The 22,961-nt window shown below is 45.2% G+C and overlaps 1 protein-coding gene across 1 annotated transcript in view; it reads left to right on the top strand.

Moving 5' to 3' along the window:
* The first annotated feature begins 1,524 nt into the window (after window positions 1-1,524).
* The window catches only part of DPYSL3 (dihydropyrimidinase like 3), an 83,165-nt gene continuing 61,728 nt past the window's right edge, over window positions 1,525-22,961 (top strand). The window contains exon 1 of the mRNA XM_030573292.1: window positions 1,525-1,854. Within this exon, the coding sequence (XP_030429152.1) occupies window positions 1,525-1,854 (330 nt within the window). The remainder of the gene's footprint in view (window positions 1,855-22,961) is intronic.

Below are 22,961 nucleotides of genomic sequence, written 5' to 3'. Positions count from 1 at the left end.
CAGCCCACTCAGTATGAAAACTAGTGGATTGCCCTAATCAAGGCCAGATTCTGCCACCTTAGGGGATAGAACACTGGATTGGGACTAAGGTCTGCCATTGGCCTTGCTGGGTGACATTTGGCAAATCACTTCACCTCATTGTGCCTCAGCTTTCAATCTGTAAAATGATGATAATGATACAGACCTCCTTTGTAAAGTGCTTTGAGATCTATGGATGAAAAGTTCAGTGTAAGATCTAAGTATTATTCCACACAGTGAGTATAGTCTATGAGTAGTGCCAATATTCATTCCAGTGAGGAATGTACATTAGCATTTCCTAGAGAGCAGGGGTGGGCTCTACTAGTATTCATCAGCAGAGATCTGCTAGAGCCTAATTTTAAAGCCCAACCTGGACCTGACCTGAGAGTACTGAGTCATTTTCATGACTGACCAGACCCAAACCCAACACCTTCCCCCTACTTCCTTGGAGCTCGGCCTAGTGGGACCTTCCCATTCCCCATGCCTGAGATCTGTCTCAAGGCGCCTCCTACCAGTGGGATCAGCATGGCGGTGGCCATCACCTGGCAGTGCTGAGTGTCCTTGGAGTGGGAAATCATCAGTACACTCATTCTGCCGCACACACGGAGTGCAGCAAGGTGGCAGTGACCACAGCCACCGCCCCGCTGACCCTGGCCTATGGACAGGAGGCAGTGACCAGAAACCATACCTGTAGTCGAGTTTGGGTCAGGTCTCTACTCACCAGTGTTAACGTTCAAGAAGGGAGAATCTGCACTAGCAATCTGTCACACAGGGTGCAGAGCTGGGCACTAGCATTCCCACTCACAGTGGTGGGGCAGTCCTCTAGCAATCCCCCGCAGCCACGCTGAGAAGGGGGGCTGTGCACTAGCACCGCCAGGGAACACAGCTGCCCACAAGCCCCCACACTCAGTGAGTGGGGCTGTACCCCTAACAGTGCAACCTAGGGGCACTAGCATTCACACTGAAAACCAGAGAACTGTCCTCTCAGTGAAATCACAGGACCCAGCCCCATTCCCCACGTGCATCCATGCTTCTTAATACGTGTGTTGTGTGCACAGAGGGCGGGTGCCCGCCCCGGGAGATCCGAGGGAGCGTGCAGCCCCTTGCTCCGTGCGAGGGAGTGTGTGCACAGAGCTGCTCTTTGCCAGAGCGAGCGCGGGGGAGTGCAAGTGCTCAGCCCTCCGCCCTGAGGGGCAGCACTTGTGAGCACTAGTGCCCGGCCTGCCTGCCGAGCGGGAGCCCCGGCCAGTGCTAGTGCCCAGAGCGCGCGAGGGGCCCGGCCGTAAGTGCTGTTGCCCAGCCCCGTGCCCAGCCCGCCAGGAGCGGCTCTGTCTGCCCGCGCCCTGCCCAGCCCCCTGCTGAGCCCGCGTGTCCCGCTCCCCGCCCGGGCGGAGGCGCCGCAGCAACAGCGCCCCCCCCCCTGCGGCCCCCCCGCTCCGCGCGCGCCGCTTGCTGCTGCCCCTGCCTCAGGACGCGGCGCTCGGCTCCCCGCTCCGGATCCCGGCCATGGCCTCGGGCGGCGGCGGCGGCCGGCGGGGCCGGGAGGAGGACGAGCTGCCCGTGTACCTGGCGCGGCCGGGCACCACGGCCCAGGTCCCCCGGCAGAAGTACGGCGGCATGTTCTGCAGCGTGGAGGGCGCCTTCGAGAGCAAGACGCTGGACTTCGGGGCCCTGAGCGTGGGGCAGCGCGGAGCCCGGGCCAACCGGCAACCGCAGCCGGCGGCGCCCGAGCCCGAGCCCCCGCGGGAGCCCCCAGCCGCCGCCGCCGCCGGGGTGGAGATCCGGAGCGGCTCGGACAAGGAGCGGCTGCAGAACCTCGGCCCCGAGCCGGACAAGGTAAAGGGGGGGGGCACAGGGGCTGTGGGGGGGGGGCACCCCGGAGCCAGCATGGAGGGGCCAGCTTGGGAGATGTGAAATGCTGAGTGTGAGGTGACCTCCCTGGGCTGGGTCCGCCCCTCTCTGCCGTGAAGGTGCCAGCAGCCATCGGGCGTCCGAAAGGCCGGGCATGGGGAGTGCTGCAGGCATCACGCGGCTGGCGCTGAGCTCTCCCTCCCGTCCCACAGCGGTGTCTCTGCCTGGAGCCTCTGACATTGCAATGCTGGGCTGCGAGGGCTGCAGGCATCACGGAGATGCAGGGAAGAGAGGCAGGACTCCATCCTCGTTACAGAAACGCTTCTATAAACACGCGAATGACCCTTTGCTAATTGTTAGCTAAAGGCACTTGATGGCTTTCATGCGATCTTAACTAAAGAGTGTGTGTTACATGCTGCAGTTATCCTGCCGGAATGAACTGTTGCTTAGAGTTGCTGCAAAGTGTTAAAACTTTTTACTTTTACTGAAAGACATACTCCCGTACTTGGCCCAAAATTTTACAGCTTACTCGAGTTACTGCAGGGCTTGGGTTCATTGCTGTAGTTACTATAATATTTTTAAAATAATAAAGAAAAGAAGCCATAGTTTACTTTTTAGCACAAGCTAAGCAGATCAGCTCTCCATTTGCTCTTTTCAGAAACTTCTGGCTTTTAAAAGACTGACAGAAGTTAAACACTGTTTTGTTTTGTGTTTCTGCTGGAGTCTTTATAGTTCTTGGAAGTCAGAAGGTTCAGAGTTCATAAAAGATGCTCAGACTGGGAGCTAAGAAGAGCAGTAGATAAATACTGTCGCTCATCAGACATTTGTTCCTCTCCAGGTCTTGATTGCAGAGACCAAATGGATACAGTATAATTATTATGCACCAATATGATGAATAATAATTGGCAATGGAAATCTCTTACTCAGAGGAACTGCAGACAGTGCATACTGTAACTTTAGTCTTTTTCATAGACTCTGTGGTTAACCAAGAGGAGGATCTACAGCATTCTCCTGTGTTTCTTTAAAGAGAGAGAGAAAGAAAAGCCTTTTCCTGTCAGTTTGTACCCTAAAAAGCTCCTGTCTAAGAAACAGGATGTCAGCATTTCTTGGAGTTACTGACTTAAAAGGTCCATTGAGTTACTAAGGATGGTAAAGCTGCACATCAGAAGAAAAGCTGCCAACTTTTACCAGGGCTGGTCATGAAAGGAAATCTCTTTCTTTTTCAAAAGGGATTACATTCAAATCTAAGCTTGAGTGTTGTCTAAACCAAAAGAGCTTCATTCTTCTCACTTGTACTGGTGTAACTGAGGAGTAATTCCACTCAAACTAGTGATGTAACACTGGTGTAAAAGAGCTGTCAATGAGATTGGCATCAGGCCCAAGGTTTCCAGACTGGGTCTAAACTCAAATATTGCCCTATATAGTATTAAATAGAAGTTCCCCTGGGCTCAGCAACATAGAGATTTTGTCAGAGTTTGAAAAATGTTCACTTCCTTGGCTTTGATCCTATTTACACCAATGTAAATTGGCAGTAAGATCACTGAACTTCAACAGTTCAACTTCACTAACTTCAATGGGTTTACTGATAATTTACACTTGATGCAAGTGTTATCACAATCAGGCTCCTCTTTTGTAAAGTGATTTGATCATGATACATGATTATTATTCCTGTAGGTCAGTGACAACACTTGGGTGAATCTTTTAATAAATTATTATATTAGTCAGAAGTGTTTCCCTTTTTATATTCTGGGCTAGGCCAGTCTGTAAGGATTCTTTGCAACATGGGCAGAAAAAGTGAAGTGTACTTTTAAAGAAAATGGGAAAAATTAATTTTGCTGCACAATAAATCTTTAAGAATTAAAAGTACAATTGGTATCTGTGAATTTTACATATGCTCAAGTTTGAACATGGATTGCCAGGCTTGATGTATGTTAAATACATTTGTGAATCAGAGAACTTAAGGTGACCAAAGTCTGACTGGGAAGTGAAAAGTTCCCCAACAAAATGAAAGGAGGGGCCTAGCCCTCCCCACAGCCCTAGCTGTTGGGGAGGTGCTGGGCCTCCTTTCAGGGGCACTATCCTGCTGATTGACTCAATTGTTCATATAAATCTCTTCCTAGCAAGTATTCAATACATTTGAACCACCTCTTCCTTTTTGCTGGAAAGGAGCATTTATCTCTTCTTCCTTTCCTGCAGAGAGTGCGTTCTGAGATAATCTCCAGTAATCTATCCCGAGTCCTTTAGCCTTTATTTTTTGGTTCCTCTGTTTCTTCCACTCTGTCTGCTGCAGCTGCTGCTCATAGCTTTATCAAGGGAAGAATAAAATTAACATTATTCTTGTCAGTTTCACAGTTGCCAATAAGATTCTGAATAGTGACAGTGAAACTGGCCAGTGTATTGTTATTTTCAATCTGCTGCTGCTCTGGGAAACTCTGAGCAGCAGTGGAGATACTGAAGCAGCCTGTCTGCAGACTTTTCTCTATTGTTTTCTTTATTAATATAGAAACAAAGATTCTGAAGAGCCACACTGTCCCTCAGGGTCTTGTCTAGGTCCTTGTCCCCAGGGATTTCCCACCCTCTCCAGCTGGCTCCTGCTCACAGCCGGTTTCTTCTTCTCAGGTGTTCTACCTGGCAGGCACACACAGTCAAGTCCCTTCCCTAAGCCTGGGTCTCTCCTGTCCGCATCTCTGCCTAAGGAGTCAGGACACCTTGTATACAGTTTCCTGTGGAGCACATGACTAGGAGCCAGCATGCAACCTACAACTACAGCTCCCACTTTTAAAGGGCACCAGTCGCAACATGGCCCCAGTCCTGTCTTCGGAGCCACAAGTGGTTGCTTGTGTGGAGCTCATTTCAGGATCAGGGCCTAAAATGGTTATTTCTCAGTACAAATTGATTTTTTTCTTATAATGATTTTACATGTAAGAAATCAGACAGAGAGAGGTTAAATGACTTGCTCAAGGCCATATAGGAAATCACCGACAGAATTGGGATTACAGAAGTTCTCAGTTCCTAGGCCTGGACACAACACACTAGGGCAAATTGCTTCTCCTAATCAGGGCCAGATAAAGAATTTTGGGGCTCTCCGCACTATGGAAATTGGGGGCCCCTGAAAAGAACTGCAAGCTGTCAGTTTTGTTTTGTTTTGTTTTATTTTTCCGGGTTGGGGGAGAGGACAGAGATGGGGACCCTGTGCAAGTGCACTGCTTTTAATGCTTGTTTCTCACTTATGTTTAGTTGTTATGAACAGATTCTTGGAAGCACAATGTCAACAAATTGCTGCTTTTCTTAACAACACACCATGAGAGCAGCTATGTTAAGCATTAGTAATACCACCACTTCAGTAGTGAAATAACTGCATTAGAACTGCATCATGAAATTACATGTTACTGCATATTACCTGTCTGTTACAGTTCTGGCTCCCAGGTAAATGTTTAACAAGAGGAACTCCTCTTCCTTCCCCATCACTTTGTAATAAAGTGTAGCTGAACCACAGGTCCTGAGAAATCTGCCACATTAAATTGCTGTTGTTATACTGTTGCCTACTTCATGAGCAATCCAAGCCAGAGAGGTGTGTTTAAGGCATATTATAAATATAGTGACCACACTCCTTGATGCAGGGACATGCCTCCATGGTCGAGCATGCAGAGCCCTCATAGAACATCTGTAGAATATAATGGGACTTGGGGAAGCCCGGATCAGGTCCATGGTTCCCCTCTTGGCTGAGAATTTTCAGATGTACATGCAGCTCGAAGGCCGCTGTTGGCTTTTTGTTTTCGATTGACAATAACTTTGAGCACACATTTTGCCCAACACTGGTCCTTATAAATAATGTCCCTTGAGATCAGAGCCTCCATAGTTTGTTCCAAGTTCAGCCATGCTTTTCAGCTAATAGAATTGTAATAAGCCACTTAATTTACCACAACAAAGTGAAATAGCATCTCTCTCTAACCCCTGTCTTTTCTGACAACGCTCTCTGAAATTATGTCCTGGTGATGCTCGCTGGGATTATTACCTTGTAAACTGGACTCTGCTTTAGCCAAAGGAAATAACAGTGATGCATCATATCCAGCCCTCACAAGGTACACTACTTCATTATTGACTTTCAGTTTTGCCTCTGCAGAGGCAGAGTTGCACTGGGGACGACAGGAAGGAGGGAAGAAGGAATGGAGAGATGCAATCGGAAGTGACATTCCATTTGTATGGCAGTGTGCTTCCCCCCTGCTCATGGGTTTTTAGGGGAGTCAACTCTTTCTTGTATCTCTTTCTTACCCAACACTGTGGCTCCACTAGTTTCTGTTCCCTGCTGTTAGAAGAAGTAGACAAGAAACATTTGGCCCAATTATATTTATTCCAGGATTCTCATCCCATCCTGCTACACGGTTCTGCAGTGAAGTCGTCATTTCCTTGGCAAGTGGTTGTAATGGCCATAAATGCAGGATAACAACTTCACTGCAGCCTCAGGCAGGAAGATCACTGAGGCTGCAAGGGAGAAGGCTCTCACTCAGGGGTAGGCAACCTATGGCAAACGTGCCAAAGGCGGCACGCTAGCTGACTTTCAGTGGCACTCACACTGCCCGGGTCCTGGCCACCAGTCCAGGGGGCTCTGCGTTTTAATTTAATTTTAAATTAAGCTTCTTAAACATTTTAAAAACCTTATTTACTTTACATACAACAATAGTTTAGTTATGTATTATAGACGTATAGAAAGAGACCTTCTAAAAACATTAAAATGTATCACCGGCACGCGAAACCTTAAATTAGAGTGAATAAATGAAGACTCGGCACACCACTTCTGAAAGGTTGCCGACCCCTGCTCTAACTCTGTAGTAGGGGCTAACAAATACTACCAACAAAGTAAAGTCTTGCTGTAATTATTCCTTTTAGAGAATCCAGTTGTGTGCCAGCACACATGTTTAATATGTGATAAAATCCCAAACTCAACTATAAGATAGAACCTAAGAGAGGAGGTAGCTTGAAAGAAAATGATTTTTTTTCTTTTTCTTTTGTCACAAGTATTTTATAAGTTCAGTTTCAAGTGTTTGTATTTCCAGTGTCAATAATTTACAAGAAGAATCACTGAGACCACAGCAGATTTTTACCTGTTGATTTAGCATCATAATCATGACATTTTTGCACTTACATATGGAGCTGGACAAAATTGTTAGACCAAAACTTTTTCTGGTGAAAAATGCAGATTTGCATACACTGAAACATTTTGTGAATTCATGTTGGTTTGGATGACTTGTTCATGTAGAAAAAACACAGAAAATTCTGTAAAAAGTTGAAATATTTTTTCAGCATTTTCTAGATGAAATTTTTCTGTTCAAAATGACTTCATTTTGAGATTTCCTTCAATTGTATTTTTTAAAAAATACAGAAACATAAAAAAGCTTGAAACCAAACCAAAACATTGTTTTATTTGACCCCAAACACATTTTTTTCTGACTTTAATTAATTGAAAAATTCCAAAAAATGAATTTTTGGTTTGACCTGAAATGAATTATTGTCTATGATTTTTCATAATTGCCAGTGAACTGAAAAATCTGTTATTTGCACATCTCTACTAATATAGCACCTTTTATTGGGGGATCTCAAAGCACTTTAATACCATTAATTAAATTAAACCCTGGCAACACCCTATACAGTAGGGAGTATTATTTTCTTCATTTTACAGAGGAGGTTGGGTTACAATATTATGAGAAATTGGTAGTCCTTTAGAGAAACCAGTTAGGGTCTTGTCAGCCTGAAGATAATGAGAGCAGAATCAGGCCCTTTCTCCTGCAGGAAGGTCATAGAAAAGGTTGCCTGTGTGACAGTAAAATCTAGGGCTTTGGAGCTTTACTCCAGCTCCAGGCAAACCCTGCAGCTCCACAGCTCCAGGCTCTGCTCCAAAGCCCTGGTAAAATCTGTCTTGTTAAATCATAAATTTTGATTGCAAAACAAAAGTTAATTTTCTGATTTTGCTGCAAACAGCCTGTGTTTGATTGCAGGATTCTCTGAGGCACATTCTAAAGAGAGCTAAAATCTGAAGCACAGTTATCAAAAACCAGTGCTTAAGCTATACATGCCAGGGTGCAAGTTCTTTCCAACAGTCCTATGTCCAGGATGAACACAAAGGCTGGTAAATCTCTCTCACTGGGCACTCAGATACCATAATGATGAGCCTGGTATAAATACTAGGGCTGATAGGAAATTTTTCATCAAAAATATATTGGTGGAAACTTGGATTTTAACTAAACAAAGTTTTTCTCAAAAAGTGTCTGATTTGCATAGAAAATTTTCTTTTCTCATCAAAAAAGTGAGATGCCCCAAAACCAAAACAGTTCAGCAGAAAACTGAAATATTTTGATTTTGATAGCTGCTGTGACACCTCATGAGAGTTGTAGTTCGCTCCCTCATGTCACCATTCTCCATTATGGACTGAGCTCCCTACTTGAACTACTTCTCCCAAGATACACCAGGGCCAGGAACTCCCATGATGCAACCATCTTCACTCACCCAAGCTGGTGGGGACCATTGTGCATCATAGGAGATGTAGTCCAATGTGGGAGCCCAGCGCCTAAACTATACCTCTCACACGGCATCACATCAGTATTTCTGAGTTGAACTATTTCATTTTCAGACAGTATGTGGTAGTTTTTGATTTTTTGCTGAAAAGTCAAGCATCTCTATGGAAAATTATATGAAAACATTTTTTTTCATTTTTGTCAACATTTTCAATGGGAAAAAAGCCAATTTTCTAACTAACTTTAATAAATACCTAGATTGGTCCAGGCAACCTGACACTCAGCAAATATAACTTTATCCTTGGTCCTCTTTATTTCACTAGTCATGGATGCCTCCTTGAAGGACTGGATCTGGCTGCCATAAGTAAGTGTAGGAAGGATTCTTTATTGCCGCTGGTGGTTTTTTTTTTTTAGATGATGTGACCCAAACTGAGCACAATGTTCTGGGTGAGGCCAACCCCTTAATTTATAGGCATTATATTTTTTGTATTATTCTCTATGCCCAGGAGATAGTCTAGCACCCCACTTGCCTTTGTGCGCAGACTTCTTCAAGGACTTGTATTCACAATGACCTGGTGATCTTTTTACTTAGAGCTTATAACTAATGCAGGGCTCAGCCTGACACATTAATTGTAGGCTGAACAACCATAGGGATGTCTGTGCAGACAGGCTTGGATGCAGCTTTAACCATACTATCAACAAGACAATGTAGAGGATACAGCTGCCATGTTACACCAGCAGTCTTACACTCACTTGGATGGTTTCTTGCACACAGTTCCTCACATATTCTCACTTTTTCTACAACTCAGATCTTTTCTGTGTCTTGTGAAGAGTTCTCTTCTCAATCTTATACGTAGGACATAGCAATTTTGGGGAGAATAATCCCATAGGGAGAGGCTGAGGACAGAGAAAGAATTGTCCATTTCCAATAACACCAGTTCCAGCTACGGAGTTAAAAGAATAGGAATAGCAAATGAGGTGACATTTATTTTCAAACAACAATTCCAATTGTAACAACATTTGTGTAGATTATTATAAAGTGCACCAATGTGCACATACATTATATGTGTGGCTGCTGCTTGAAGAAAGTTCTCCACGTTCTGCCAACAGTAGTTTACACACAGGGGCGGCTCTAGGCATCAGTACGCCAAGCGCGTGCTCGCGGCAGGGCGGCAAAATGCCTAGAGCTGCCCCTGTTTACACACCAGCCTGTGATTGTTCCTCTCTTGGCCTTGAAGCAGGTGTGATCTGAGTAAGTAGTTGGATGGAAGTTATCAGAAACCCAGCTACATCCAGAAGTGGCTTCTGTGAATTAATAGGTCTGCTGTTTCCTCTGAGTCAGTACTGAATCAGTATCCCAGGATGATGTTAGGGGGGGCTGTGCTGCTGCCAAGATGCTTGGTATTGGGTGAGCTGATAAACAAGGACTGACTCCTGACCATTCAAGATCTCGTGGTACATTTCAGCGATGATAATAATGGACGCCTAGCTCTTACGCAGTTCTTTTCATCAGAATTCAAAGCACTTTCCATAGGAGGTAGAACATAAGAACAGCTATCCTGGGTCAGACCAAAGGTCCATCTAGCCCAGTATCCTGTCTTCTGACAGTGGCCAATGCCAAGTGTCCCAGAGGGAATGAACAGAACAGGTAATCATCAAGTGTTCTATTCTTTATTGGTATCATTATCTCCTTTGTACAGATGGGGAAAGTGAGGCTGAGATTAAGTGACTCACCCAAAGACAATCAGCAGGGTAGTGGCAGAGCTGTGCCTAGAACTGAGGTCTCCTGAGTCCTAGTCCAGTGCTCTTTCCACTAGGAATTAGTCTTGGTGTCTGATGTTTGGGCTAAAGTCCAAATCAGATTAATTCACTCTTCCCACCTATATTCTCACTTGTAGTCTGAACTGGATAAATCATAATTCAGTTCCTGATCTTAATCATTGTGTTGTGTTGACACTGGTATCATTCCACTGCAGAGACAGTTGCATCTCTGAAAGAGTCCATCATCCCCCAATATATTGGTGTACATTACACAGTTTGTAAAGTATCTTGAAGTGCAATCCTTAGAGCTGAAAGATCAGATCCATGTAGGAACTTGGTGATTCATGATTTAGAACTTCACAGCAGCAGTAGATAAACTAAAATTCTCCTGCTCCAAAATTGCAGGCCCTAGCCACTTGAGCTAGAGGTGAGTCATGGTTAACAGTATAGGGTTATGACACATAGTTGAGCAATTCTGATTTCATCAAGTAGAGGACAGTGGTGCACATACATTTTGTTACTGAAAAATAATTGCTTGTAGTCAAAAGTATTTGCAAATGCTTGTTAAAGACAGGCTTTGAACTAAAACCCAGAATACTCTGAATACTCCAGAACTTTGTGGGTATTTGAAATCCAAACCCATTTATACATTCTGCCATCTCCCGTATTTATATCTTCCTTGATAAACATATACACATTTCTTGCTGTTTGTACTGATTTCACCAACTATAAAAAACCTGCAATTGACTATGCCCTTGCCCTGCAGTTACAAAGAAAGTGTCTGCAATTGTTGTCTCAGAGATTAGAATCAAGTGCAAACTATGGAGCTGGATTTCAAGCATCACAAAGTTTTGGGTGTATGTACATGAGTGCCTGAATATAAGACTTTGTTTTGGGTCCTGCTGTGATTTTATTGTATTCCCCTGGTTGTCCTAGAAGCAGCACAAGCATGAAGGCTCTTTATTTCTTCCAAAGAAGAGGCAGCTAGAAATACATGTTCTTTCAATTACATTTCCCCCAATAACAATGGTTTTAATTTAGGAGGAGAAGGCAGGGAGGGAGATATTCTGTGGAACTGTAAAAAGTTCCATGAAACCCAAAACATGACAAACAAATTCAACACCCGGGGAGGTGATCACTTTACAGAGGGCAGGAAGGGCATGGGTGCAAAGGAATGGTCTGCAAATGGATGGATTTTCAGTTGCTAGATGTGTCCCATGTGTCCATTAGGTTAAACATGAAGCAAATGTTTTTGGATGGGCAAATAGTGCTTCTTGACCTATAGCCTGGTCACAGAAATCTGCAAAGCTGCTTCAGGAACCAGCTACCACCCAGTTCAAGATTCCTCATCTGTGGGATCAGGATGATATCATCTTTCAGAAAAGCAGATGCATCCAAGGTTGGCCTTAGTTTTTGCTAAACATCCACTGAGGCAACCAGTCAATCTCTAAGCAAAACCATTCCACTATTTCAGTTTCATTGTGCCCAGATGGTTGAGGAATGAACTGAAGAGTCCCTTCTTAAGGCTGACTCCCTCCACTGCTGCATTTGGGATTCCCAGTCCCGGGCGTTTTTAATTAGAGATTGGAAAAATCCCACACATCCCATAGTTTCTTACTGAGCCCATTAATCTATAATCTATCACACAACACCGGGGAGCATTAGAAACAGCAAGAGGCAAGTGCGGGGAGAGCTGTTGGCAGGAGAGACTGGATGGGTTCTGATGTGACAGCTCTCTGCGCCCGCTGTCATTTTGCTTTACTAAAGGAAGATGGGATGTGTTGGGAAGCTGCAGTGCAAATCTCACAATGGAACCTTTCCCATGTACAAGGGGCAGTTCCTTAGGCTCATCTCTGGCCTCTCTCTCGCTGGGCTTACTGCTTGCAGGTGAAGTTACTGCACATGCAATATCATTCAGACAGACACCAGGATTGTCAAACTGCTTGGAGCATCAGGGATAGCACTTATGGCCCAGCGCGGGCTACCTAGTGAGCTTTCTGAGCAGCTCTCCTGATGCAACGAGTAGAGGGAACTCTCCTGTTTGTGGATAGCTGATACAGTCTGGCAGTGCTGGGGAGGGCTTACGTTCCCCCTGCACACTTGGTTTTGCTGGCAGGTAGGCATCTGTCAAGAGCCAGGCCTTGTTACAAGATATAGAGGAGCCCTAGTTAGTGGCTCAGGATCTTCCTTGCCCCATTGACTAACAACACTTCTCTCCTCTTGCAGAGTCAGTCCTATAATGGCTGCCTTCCTACCTATCCCATGTCAGCTCCACTCAGTCTGTCTCTTTCCACAAGGCAGTGTTTGGAGTGGTGTTCTGGCCTGTTTTCTGGGACAGTAAGAGTATGATTCCTTCTCCACAATGTCCATGTTCCTGTACAGCCTCCTATAAGAACATAAGAACGGCTGTACCGGGTCAGACCAAAGGTCCATCTAGCCCAGTATCTGTCTACCGACAATGACCAATGCCAGGTGCCCCAGAGGGAGTGAAGCTAACAGGCAATGATCAAGTGATCTCTCTCCTGCCATCCATCTCCATCCTCTGATGAACAAAGGCTAGGGACACCATTCTTTACCCTTCCTGGCTAATAGCTATTTATGGACTTAGCCACCATGAATTTATCCAGTTCCCTTTTAAACATTGAGGCAATGCAAATCCCACAACTGCAGGGCCTCTGATCAACAGTATTCCACTCTCCTCTCCGCACTGATACATGTGCTGCAGCCTGCAGGCAGGGCACTGATTAGATGTGTCACAGAGGCAGACCCAGCCTTGCAGAAGCAGAACTGAGTGTTTCATGGCCCTACACTGAGGATTCACAGATTGAGCATTGATTGGAGGATCACATGCAGCTTAGGTGAGCTGAGAGGAGAGTAAGAGCAAGACAGAATGGAGGGAACCAGCCCTCCATTAACTGTAAAGTCAGCTCCAGTCTGCCTCCAGTAGAGGTCAGTGTTGCACACAGAGACACCACCAAGTTGATTGCGTGGGGTGGGGGTTTGGTTTCCTGGAGAACTGGCCTTGGAGTTTGGCTCTTGTGTTTTTCCCATAAATGGAATTTCCCCTTTACTGTTTGGTCTCAATCCCACACCACCAAGAGAATCAGCTCCTCGAATACACCCCAAACCTCTTTGGAACCCACAGAGAGTTTCTGTGGCAGTTGCTATCCCCCCTGCATAATCACATCAGATCTAACAGGCGATGTTGAGATCTCCACTCACATACCCCATTCAGAAATATAACAGAGTTGGAAGGGATTTAATTTAGGGGAAGAGGCGAACACAAAAGGGGCATGGAGTGAGAAAACAGATTATAATATATGTTAGCACGTATAATTTCTAGCTCTCAACACTTACAAAGGTGCCATTATTGCCCATTTTACAGAAGGCTAAACTGAGGCATGGCTAGCTAAGGAAATTCCCCAAAATCACAGCAAGTAAGTGGCAGAGTCAGAATGGAACCCAATCTCCTGATTCCTAGTTCCAGGCACTACCCACTGTACAATGCTGCCATGACATTTTCTTTTGACTGGGACAAACACAAAACATAAAAAGGAAACATCCCTAATATTGCCTAGACTAGAATGGGGTGTCCTAGCTCCTGGGAGAAACTCCTGGCCCTTTGCTCCAACCCCACTGCCATGCTAAATTTCCATGTACCGTGGAAGTCTGTTGTCTTTCACATAATTTTAGTGTGGTTTGATTTACCTCAAGCGAAGGTCAGGAGAGGTGTGTGCAGAGCCTCAGGAAATCTTACTGGAAAAGTTGGATCATATTGGTTTGAATACGAGCACTGTGACATTGGCTTGGATATGTGCCTAAGTGAGAACTGGCTGAAAAGAATAATGACAACATGGTGATGTATTGAGCTGGGGGAGGTGTTCAGTGGGAAACTGCAGGCATCAGTGCTAGAGGCAGTTTTGTTTTAAACTGTTATTAATGAGCTGGAAGAAAGATAAATAGTACATTAATTACATTAGCAGATGACAGCAAACTGGGATGTGTTATGAACACCAGGGAAAAGAGGACAGTGATACAGAGGGATATAGAGAAGTGAAAAATATGGTCAAGAAACAGCAAAATGAGATTCAACTTGGAAAAATGCAAGGACAATGGGGGGAAATAATCCAAAATACAGATGTTGTGTATGTAGAAGACACTAATGCCAAGAAAATCCTATGGGTGATGGTGGAGAGCAAACTGCTTACAACCTTCCACAGTGATGTGGTATGCAAAAAGTCCAGTGAGAGTTTGGGCTTCAAGCCAAGGTGGGGATATGGTTTTCCTTTTGGTATGGCACTTTTGGGACTAAACCTACAACATGCATTCAATTGTAAGTGCTTCATTACCAAAGAGATATTGACAAATTGCAGAGAATTCCAAGAAGAGCAGCAAATGTGATTAAAGGGTTAGATATATTGATCTGAGAAAAGATTAAAAGAATGTAATGGGACAAATGTATCCCTGATGTCACTCCACACGTTTCAGTGGCGTGATAACACGCATGAATTCGTCTCAGTAGGTGGAGTGGACATAAATTGAGACATAAAAAGAAATAATTATCAGCATGATGGAAAAGATTTGTTTGGGCGTGGCAGATACAAGAAGATATAACAGAGTAGCAGAGTGAAACAGAATCCATGAAAATGTGGTCTGAGCTGGGAGTCAGTTTTTCTCCTTCCATACCCTGTTATAAATCAGGAACAACCCCACTGAAGTCAATGGAGTTCCAATGTGTAAGCGATTGAAGAATCAAGCCCTGAATAGGAGGGTTAATAGCTTAACAATGAAGTTGAGCTGTGGAATCATCTCCTAAAGAAAGAGGAGCAAACCTGATTGCCTGGGACAGACTAGTGCAGGGATTGGCAACCTTTGGCACACGGCTTGCCAGGGTAAGCACCCTGGCGGGTTGGGCCGGTTTGTTTACCTGCCGCGTCTGCAGGTTTGGCTGATCGTGGCTCCCACTGGCCGTGGTTCGCTGCTCCAGGCCAATGGAGATGGTGGGAAGCGGCGCGGGCCGAGAGATATGCTGGCCGCCGCTTCCCACCACCCCCATTGGCCTAGAGCAGCGAACCATGGCCAGTAGGAGCCATGATCAGCCGAACCCGCGGACGCAGCAGGTAAACAAACTAACCTGGCCTGCCAGGGTGCTTACGCTGGCAAGCCGCGTGCCAAAGGTTGCCGATCCCTGAACTAGACAAAGCACTTGAGAATACAGGTGTTTCCATCAAATCATGCCTGGGGGGATGTCAGTATGTATTTTGAAGTCTGAAGATAAAATGTTGTCCTGTCTGCCCTCCATTGCAGTTGGTTTATAAGAGAAGAGATTCTTCAGCCAGTGACAAGAGACTCCAATGCACGTATCAGAGGGCTAAAGGGAGACCTTACTGGTGTAAAATATTGAAGGAGACTGGCAAATTTTTCTTTAGAGTCTTATGCTATGCCCGTCAGCATGGCAAAGGGCTGCATATCTGAGCAGTCAGTGCACTGATGGATAGTATCAGATGAGAGAACGTGAAATTAAACTGTGCTTCATCTGCTTTGTAAAGGGTGATGCCGAATAGCATTGACTTATTCCTTTTTTAATTTTATGGGTGGGTTTGGTGTTTTTGTGGCAAGCTAAAAATGCTGGTTAGAGCCAGAAATGCTGCAAGGTGGTGCACTGCAAGCTTCGCACCTATAGTTCTGCCAATGCATCTCACTCCTGACCAGCAGCATTGCTCCTATTCTTATCCAGGGCCCACAGAACAACTTTGTTATCGCCACTCAGGCCTGACAACCCACCTGCTCTGCTAATTAGGGTGACCACACAGCAAGTGTGAAAAATCGGGACGAGGGGGGGGGGTAATAGGAGCTTATATAAGAAAAAGACCCAAAAATCAGGACTGTCCCTATAAAATCGGGACATCTGGTCACCCTACTGCCAATGCACCCCTCCACTGTTCCACCCTGGGCTCCGCTTGAGCAGAAATGTCTGATCATTACGAATTGTATCAAAGCACAAAAGGGTTTTGTGATGCAGACAAACACACAATAGGAATGGTATAAGACCTGGCAAACTCATTTCACTTATGGCCTAGCCAAGATTTTGCAGCTAAGTTTCCAGAAGTGAAAAGTCTAAGGCAGGAATCTATCTAGCCCCTGTACAGAATCAGCCTGACAAGGAAGGCTTAGTTCTTAACAGAATGCCATGTTCCTGCTCTGCAGCCTCAGAAGCACACTGTCTGACTTCTCAACCTGCGTGTCCTGAGTATGCGTTGCTAAGGGTGATGGCCTGTTGTGGATCTGGACAGAGTTTCTCCGCTGTTACCCCTTTCTAAGAGATGGGAGATGGAGCCTGTTAAACTTCCTCAGCTAGGAGCAGTTACTATGGATGGATGGAGGAAATGGGAGGAAGAAACAAAAACCAAACATCCAGGCTCCCTTCCTGGAGATAGGGCTGAGAGGCTGGAAAATATAACTGGAGAGCTTGGCTCTTAAGGCCAGGCTGGCTTGCTGCTGCGAGTCAGTGTCCAGCAGTGACTTTCCTATCCTTCAGTTGGGAAATAGCCATGATCCTTTTACACAGATAGATTTGCATCCAATAACATGTGTTTCCATTTAGCTGAAGGGGGAAAAAATATGACGCTGAGCAGAAAACTCAGCCTCTCTTTACATTCTCCACTGTGCGTGTAATTAAGGGGGAATGGACAGATGCCTCTGCTTTATGAGTTTAGTGTCACCCTTTAGCCCTGTGAGGGAGTTGAGCTATTGTAGTAGAAATCCAGAAGCACCCGTATTAGCCGAATGATACCCCATGTTTAGTTTGTTTAGTCATAGCAGCTGGCAGGACACCAGTCAGAAGTGAGCTGAGATCCGTCAGGCCCCTTATTGCACCACTTGCCTTACCAAAACATTAAGGGATTTTGCAACCTGTCCATCTATTGTGCCTCTAATTCTGATCATGGCTAAAGGCTGCAGAGAGAGATGTAAAAGCTCCAGAATGCATCTGGATGTGCTGAAAGGTATCATAGTGGGGGAATGTGGTGGTCGGCTTATGCCCTGGAACATCGGTAACCCAGTACTGCCAATTCTAAGCATTCAAAGAGCACGTGTCAGGCCCTAAAATCATGAGATTGGAATAAAAATAATGAGATTTTAAAAAATAATAAATGTTGAGTTCTATTTATTTGCCTTCTGGTTTCAGAACTTTTAAGGTTCATGTTTTCCAGTTTTTATTCATAATCTTGAACACTAGAAACGTACTTGTTTGTTTCTTTGTTAAATGAATGCTGAGGAGGTCCTCACGCAGTCACGTGACTCCAAGAGCTGCGGCTTTAAGGAAAAATATGGTGAGACCCTTATGAAATCACAAAAGTTCACAATACTAGGAATTGCCATCCCACCTGGGAAAGGCTTTTTCATACTCTGGATTAGCAGAGCTACACCTACCAATCTTCTCAGTGCAAGAAATACCTAGGAGGTGCTACTTGCTGAGCAGAATCAATCATTGAAATGTCTCCTTCCAGCACCATCTCTGACATACAACCCTCCCCCACTCCTCACAAGCGCACTTGCGTGTGCGCACACACACACAGAGTCCCATAGTACATGTACTGTCCTGGTCCTCCCACACCCACCTTCTGCTGTCCCATTGTACCAGCCCTGCTACATCCATCAACCCAACTCCTGCACTTTCAGCTGTACTCCTGCTCCCCTACCCATGTCTTGCGTCTGTGGAATCTTTCTCCTTCCCATCCCCTCAAGATCCTTGTTCCCCACACTTAACTCCTGATCCCGTGTATCACCAGCCCAGCTCCTGCTGCCCTAGCTTCTGCGCTCATGTAACCTTCTTCCAGCTCTTTTTATTACTACTGCCACCCTGGCCCGCCTCTGAAGTCTGCCTCTTTTACCACCCCCCTGAATGGCTGGAGGAAGCAAGCATCCATTGCAGCTCTTGATGGCTGGCTGGAGCCAATGCAGACTGCAGCCCTAGTTCTGAGCCAGTGCTTGCTTTCTCCCATCAGCTACTTCAGCTTCGTGACTGGTGCTAGGGGTAGTACATACTGATAAGACCCCTGGACCTGACCTGGAATACCGGTCTCAGAAGTAAGGGGATGAAACAGGAAACAACTGCTCCCTCCACATCTGCTGCAGATGGCTCAGAAAAAACAAGAGTATCAGGACTAGGGGTTGCTGTACTCAGCAGTAGAAAACGTAACAGCTTCCTCTAACTAGAGAAGGAAGGCAGATAGCATTACTGGCCAAAAATATAGTGAAAGAGCAGGCAAGTGAAGAATCAGCGCTGACCTCAGGGACGTCCCCGCAGAGCTATCTCAAATTGGAGAGCCTCTGGCAAGGTGCACGTTGGCAGAGTCTGCACCAAACGGGAGGAACCATCAGCAGTATTGAGTTGGCGCAGAGAACACAGGGCCTGGGCTGATTTTTGTCACAAACAAAACAAACAAACTCAGTGCTAGTGACATACATGGAATGCTTGGAAGAGGATGGGGGGTGAAAGGGGTCTGTACAGGCCCAGAAAGAACTGCCAGCAGCACATGCTAATGCAGGGGAAGTGTTTGGAGGGCGACAGCCAGAACAAGCTAATGGATTGGGCTTAGCATATAGGCCAGTGTTGCCATCTTTCATGGTCTTTGGTACTTTTCATAAAGCCTCAGCTAATGGAGTCATGTGATTACCTGAGAATTTCAGCTTAAAGAGTCATTCTCTTGTCCTTGGGTTTTTAGAGAAAAGTTTGAACGTAGGACATGAGCATTTCCTAAAGGCTCAGAAACCAGAAGGCAAAGAAGAACCCCAAAGGTTTTTATGCCAATCTTATGGTTTTTATGCCAATCTTATGGTTTTTGAGGCCTGACTCCTAGCATGCTGCATGCTAGTGGGAGGCATGGGGGGGTCCGAGCAGTGCAACAACCCTTCAGAAATGATCCAAAACAGAATGGAGAACTTTAGTGGACAAGATTGAGAAATCTATGTAAACTGTAATCTTCCTCAGAGCGCTGAGCTAACAGGACCTAGTGAAAAGCCTGGCTGTGAACATAAAACAATAAGGAAGCAATGGATGAACTGAATTTGGCATTAAATTTGCTAGTCGCATGGCAGAATTTTGATCCACTGATGATTTAACATGCAAGGAGCTCTAGTTTTTGGATGATGGTTTTTGGGGAATCAAAGCAGTCCACTGGCTAGAAGACTTTACAATCAAATGTTCACAAGTACCTCGCTAATTTGGGGTGCCCACCGCAAAGCACCCTATGGGGAGATTTGCAAAGGTACAAATAGCAGTTAGGCACCTGATCCCATTGATGGAGACCCGTGGACCAAAAATCTGCCCCCTACGGCCTAATTTACAGTGGCGTGGAGCACATACAACTCCAGCTGAAATAGGTGGGAGCTACAGCAGTTCAGCACCTTTGAAAATCAGGTCCTTGAATATCTTGGGCAGGCACCCAAAATTAATGAGGCATTATGAAAACATTGGCTCAGAACATACTTACTGCCAAAGTTGTTACATTTAACTTGTTGCATTTAAAAAAGACTTGCAAGGAAAAGGATACGGGCTTGTGCCCTGCTTTGTGATAGATGGGGACTTATTTTCCCAGAAGCAATTTTTTATTTTGCCTGGGATTTGTTTTTTGTATTGAAAAGTCTTGTCTTGTCTGCCTTGGGTTAACTCTGGTGGTTGGAGAATTGGTAGGGGAGTGGGGCCACAGTAGAGTGGGGCCAGGAGGATGAAACTGGAATATATTTTTCTGGGGTAGAAAGCAAGCAGAAGAAAGTTGTCGGGAGGGTTTTGCGATACCCTTTTCAGGTGACATTGTATGTTGTGGAGAGGCCAACAAAGTGGCACAAGGCCAATTTTTTGGCAATCCAAAAAAGTAGCACTGGTATCATTGTAATCTGTATCTTACTGTCACTGCTGATTCTGTTCTTATTCCTTACGCTGTGTCTTTTGTAAGCTATTTGCTATGATTATATATTATCCTGCAGCGAGTTCTGTGTTTTAACAATATGTTGTATCATTTTTTAAAGTGTTTCTTGTGATCTATTTTAAAGGAATTATCTTTCAGTTTAGCTAAGGCTACTTGTTTTCTAGTATTATGGGGAAAATCCTTCTCATGTCCAGCATAAGTCAGTTTGGCAGAATTCATTTTTTTATTTTTTGATAATTGACAGATACTTATAATGTTTATTTAAGTATTTTCTTAGATTTTTATTTATTTAAACTTTCACATTTGCAGAAACTTGAGAGGGGGTGAGAATTATTTAATGACAGTAGATGTTGCAATTCAAAAACTTAAAAGCTTTATAAAACATTAAAACACAAATTGTCAACATCACCTGTCAAAATATACAAAGTAAATGTCCTTAAATCAACAAATCATGCCTGTTTTTACAATTCCTTTGCTAGTCCATTCATAGCAAACCTAATTAATAAGTCTAAGTCATGAGACTTTGACTCTAATAAGTTATCAAGGAGCATGTTTCTTTCTTTGCGTGTCTGTAAATTTCGACTATCATCGATGGAAATATTTTTTTGTCAGTTTGTGAGTATGGTGACATAATTGATGTTTACTAACATTTACTGATAAAAATCTAATCCTTCCAAGCCTCGGTATAAATGAGTCCTGTCTCCTCTTTACTATGAAGGGTACTACAGAGGAGAGGGGAACTGAGAGACAGTTGGGGTTTGTGGTTGGGCCTAGGGACTGAGCCTGGGGAAACTGCTAGGTATTGACTAAAATAGAACAAGGGGCATGGGGAGGGAGAATTGTAGTGATGTCTTTACTCATTCACTAGTGCAGTGGTTTCATTGAGGGATCATGTGATAGCAACTTTATCTTTTGATTGGACAAGAGGTATCCTGGGTAGTCTAATTTTAAATGTGTAGGGATAGTGTGCATGCTCAAGCCCAGCTATTTAAAATGTAGGGTCTGATCCTGAGGGCCTGTGATCCCACAGCTATTAGTGAGAATTGTGAGTTCAGCTCCTCTCTGATTCAGGTCCAGTCACTACTGAATGGAATATTCCAGAAATAAGCCTTTAGTAAGAGTGAACCTGGGCTGTCTAATGGCACCACCATGTGGGGGTCATAAGATCAAATCCCATGGCGGGGGGACACGGGTTGGCAGCACTGCAGTCAGTATGCTCAACCTCTGGGGGAGTGGGAGATAGGGGTTCTCTCACTCTGCTCTCTAGTGACACCCACTGCCAGATGCATCAGCGTCTCCAGCTGAATACTGGTGATGCTTTGACATAGGGTGGGGTGGCTATTAAGGGTGTGAGAACTGAGTGATCCTAGAGGGGTCTCAGGAAGGGGAGGGAACAGCAGGTCCCCTCAAACTAAAGGAAATGTCAATATACGATCTTAGATTTTTCCATTTTTTGCCTGCCATGCTGACTGTGTCCTCCAGCTTCCTGCCCTTCCCTGAATCCCTGTGCTGGCTCTGGAGCCACTTCTGCATCAAATTCAAACTCTTAAATGCCATGCCACCTCTCCAATCTCTCCTCAACACCCTCCTGCAGGAAGGGTGTCTTTGCAGGAGGAACTCAGTCTTCTTCAATGGAATTTACCCCACAGGGCCAACCTGCTGCAGGGAAGCTGGGATTTGAATGCTGCAGCATTAGAAAAAATGAATAATACTAATTAGTAGGATGCATTAGTGATAGTTGTTCTCTTGTACTAATTTGGGTTGTGCTTGTGTTCCACCTGCATAGCCAAGCCCTTTCCAATGGGGACTTAGAGCAGGTCCCTACAACTGCAGGTTAATGTCAGCCCCCTGCTGTGATTAGACGCTGTGTCATGTCTGACAAGCTGGCCACCTGCTCTGGCAGAGGAGTGGGAATTCTGCTTCCTCTGAGCGTCTGCAGCGTCTCGCCATAAGCTGCTCCCCTGGGAATTTTGATGGATGTCCTCGGCTCGGTTTTAATCTTTAAACTGGATTGCCTTCTCTGTGGCTTGCCAGGCAAACAGCATATAGAAAAAAGAATCGGGAGGCGGGGGGAGGAAAAGGAAGCCAGGGAGCTTGAGGGGGAGGGGGAAAGGCAGGAATCATTAATATACATAGTCACTTATAAAATCAAGGCATATGTTCAGATCTACTGCACTGTCCTTGTTGCAAACTTGTTTTTAAAGGGAGGGGCTGGAGAAAGAGATGATGATTATTCTCCAAAGCCAGCAAGGGTGAAATTTCTCATCCAGAAGGTACTGAAATTAACAGTATCACTGAACAGTGAGAATGGCTTTCCGGAGCCCTAATGGTGACTTGTGTAAGTTGCTGCACCGGCTGGTGCCAGCTACCACTGCCTGCAAGAGCCGCTGAGGCGACAGAGCCATCCTTCTCACCCTTACCAGGCATTGTTCAACACAGAGCCCCAATCCTGAGAGAGATGACGAGCACTCCCCAACTGCCAGGGAAGTCAACAGGAGACAAGGGCACTTGGCACCTTGTAGGACTGAGCCCTACGTGAATTAAGCCTTTAAGCAGTGTTAGCTCATTCACACACAAGCTTGTTCCAGTTGTCACGTTCAGTTTCACCCTCATTTGTCTCTGGTGCAGGGAAAAAATATTCACAGTCAGGGATGATGGAGGGGGGAGGGTGACAGTTGTACTAGGTCCCCACCATCAGAGGCCTCCCCCAAAAACATCTGTAGCATCTGCGTAAATAAAGTGAAATGGACAGGGGTGGGGCCTCAACAAACGATGTACCAGAGCCCCAAATTTCTCTTGATGGATCTGTTCACTCCCATGTCCCTCTGTCCTCCCTGACAGTGCAGTGGATAAGCCCTTGCTTTTAGCAATTATCAAGTCTGTTATTTACTCC

This window comes from Gopherus evgoodei, chromosome 8, assembly GCF_007399415.2.
Source record: "Gopherus evgoodei ecotype Sinaloan lineage chromosome 8, rGopEvg1_v1.p, whole genome shotgun sequence".
NCBI lineage: Eukaryota > Metazoa > Chordata > Testudines > Testudinidae > Gopherus > Gopherus evgoodei.
This window is presented reverse-complemented; position numbering and strand designations above follow the sequence as displayed.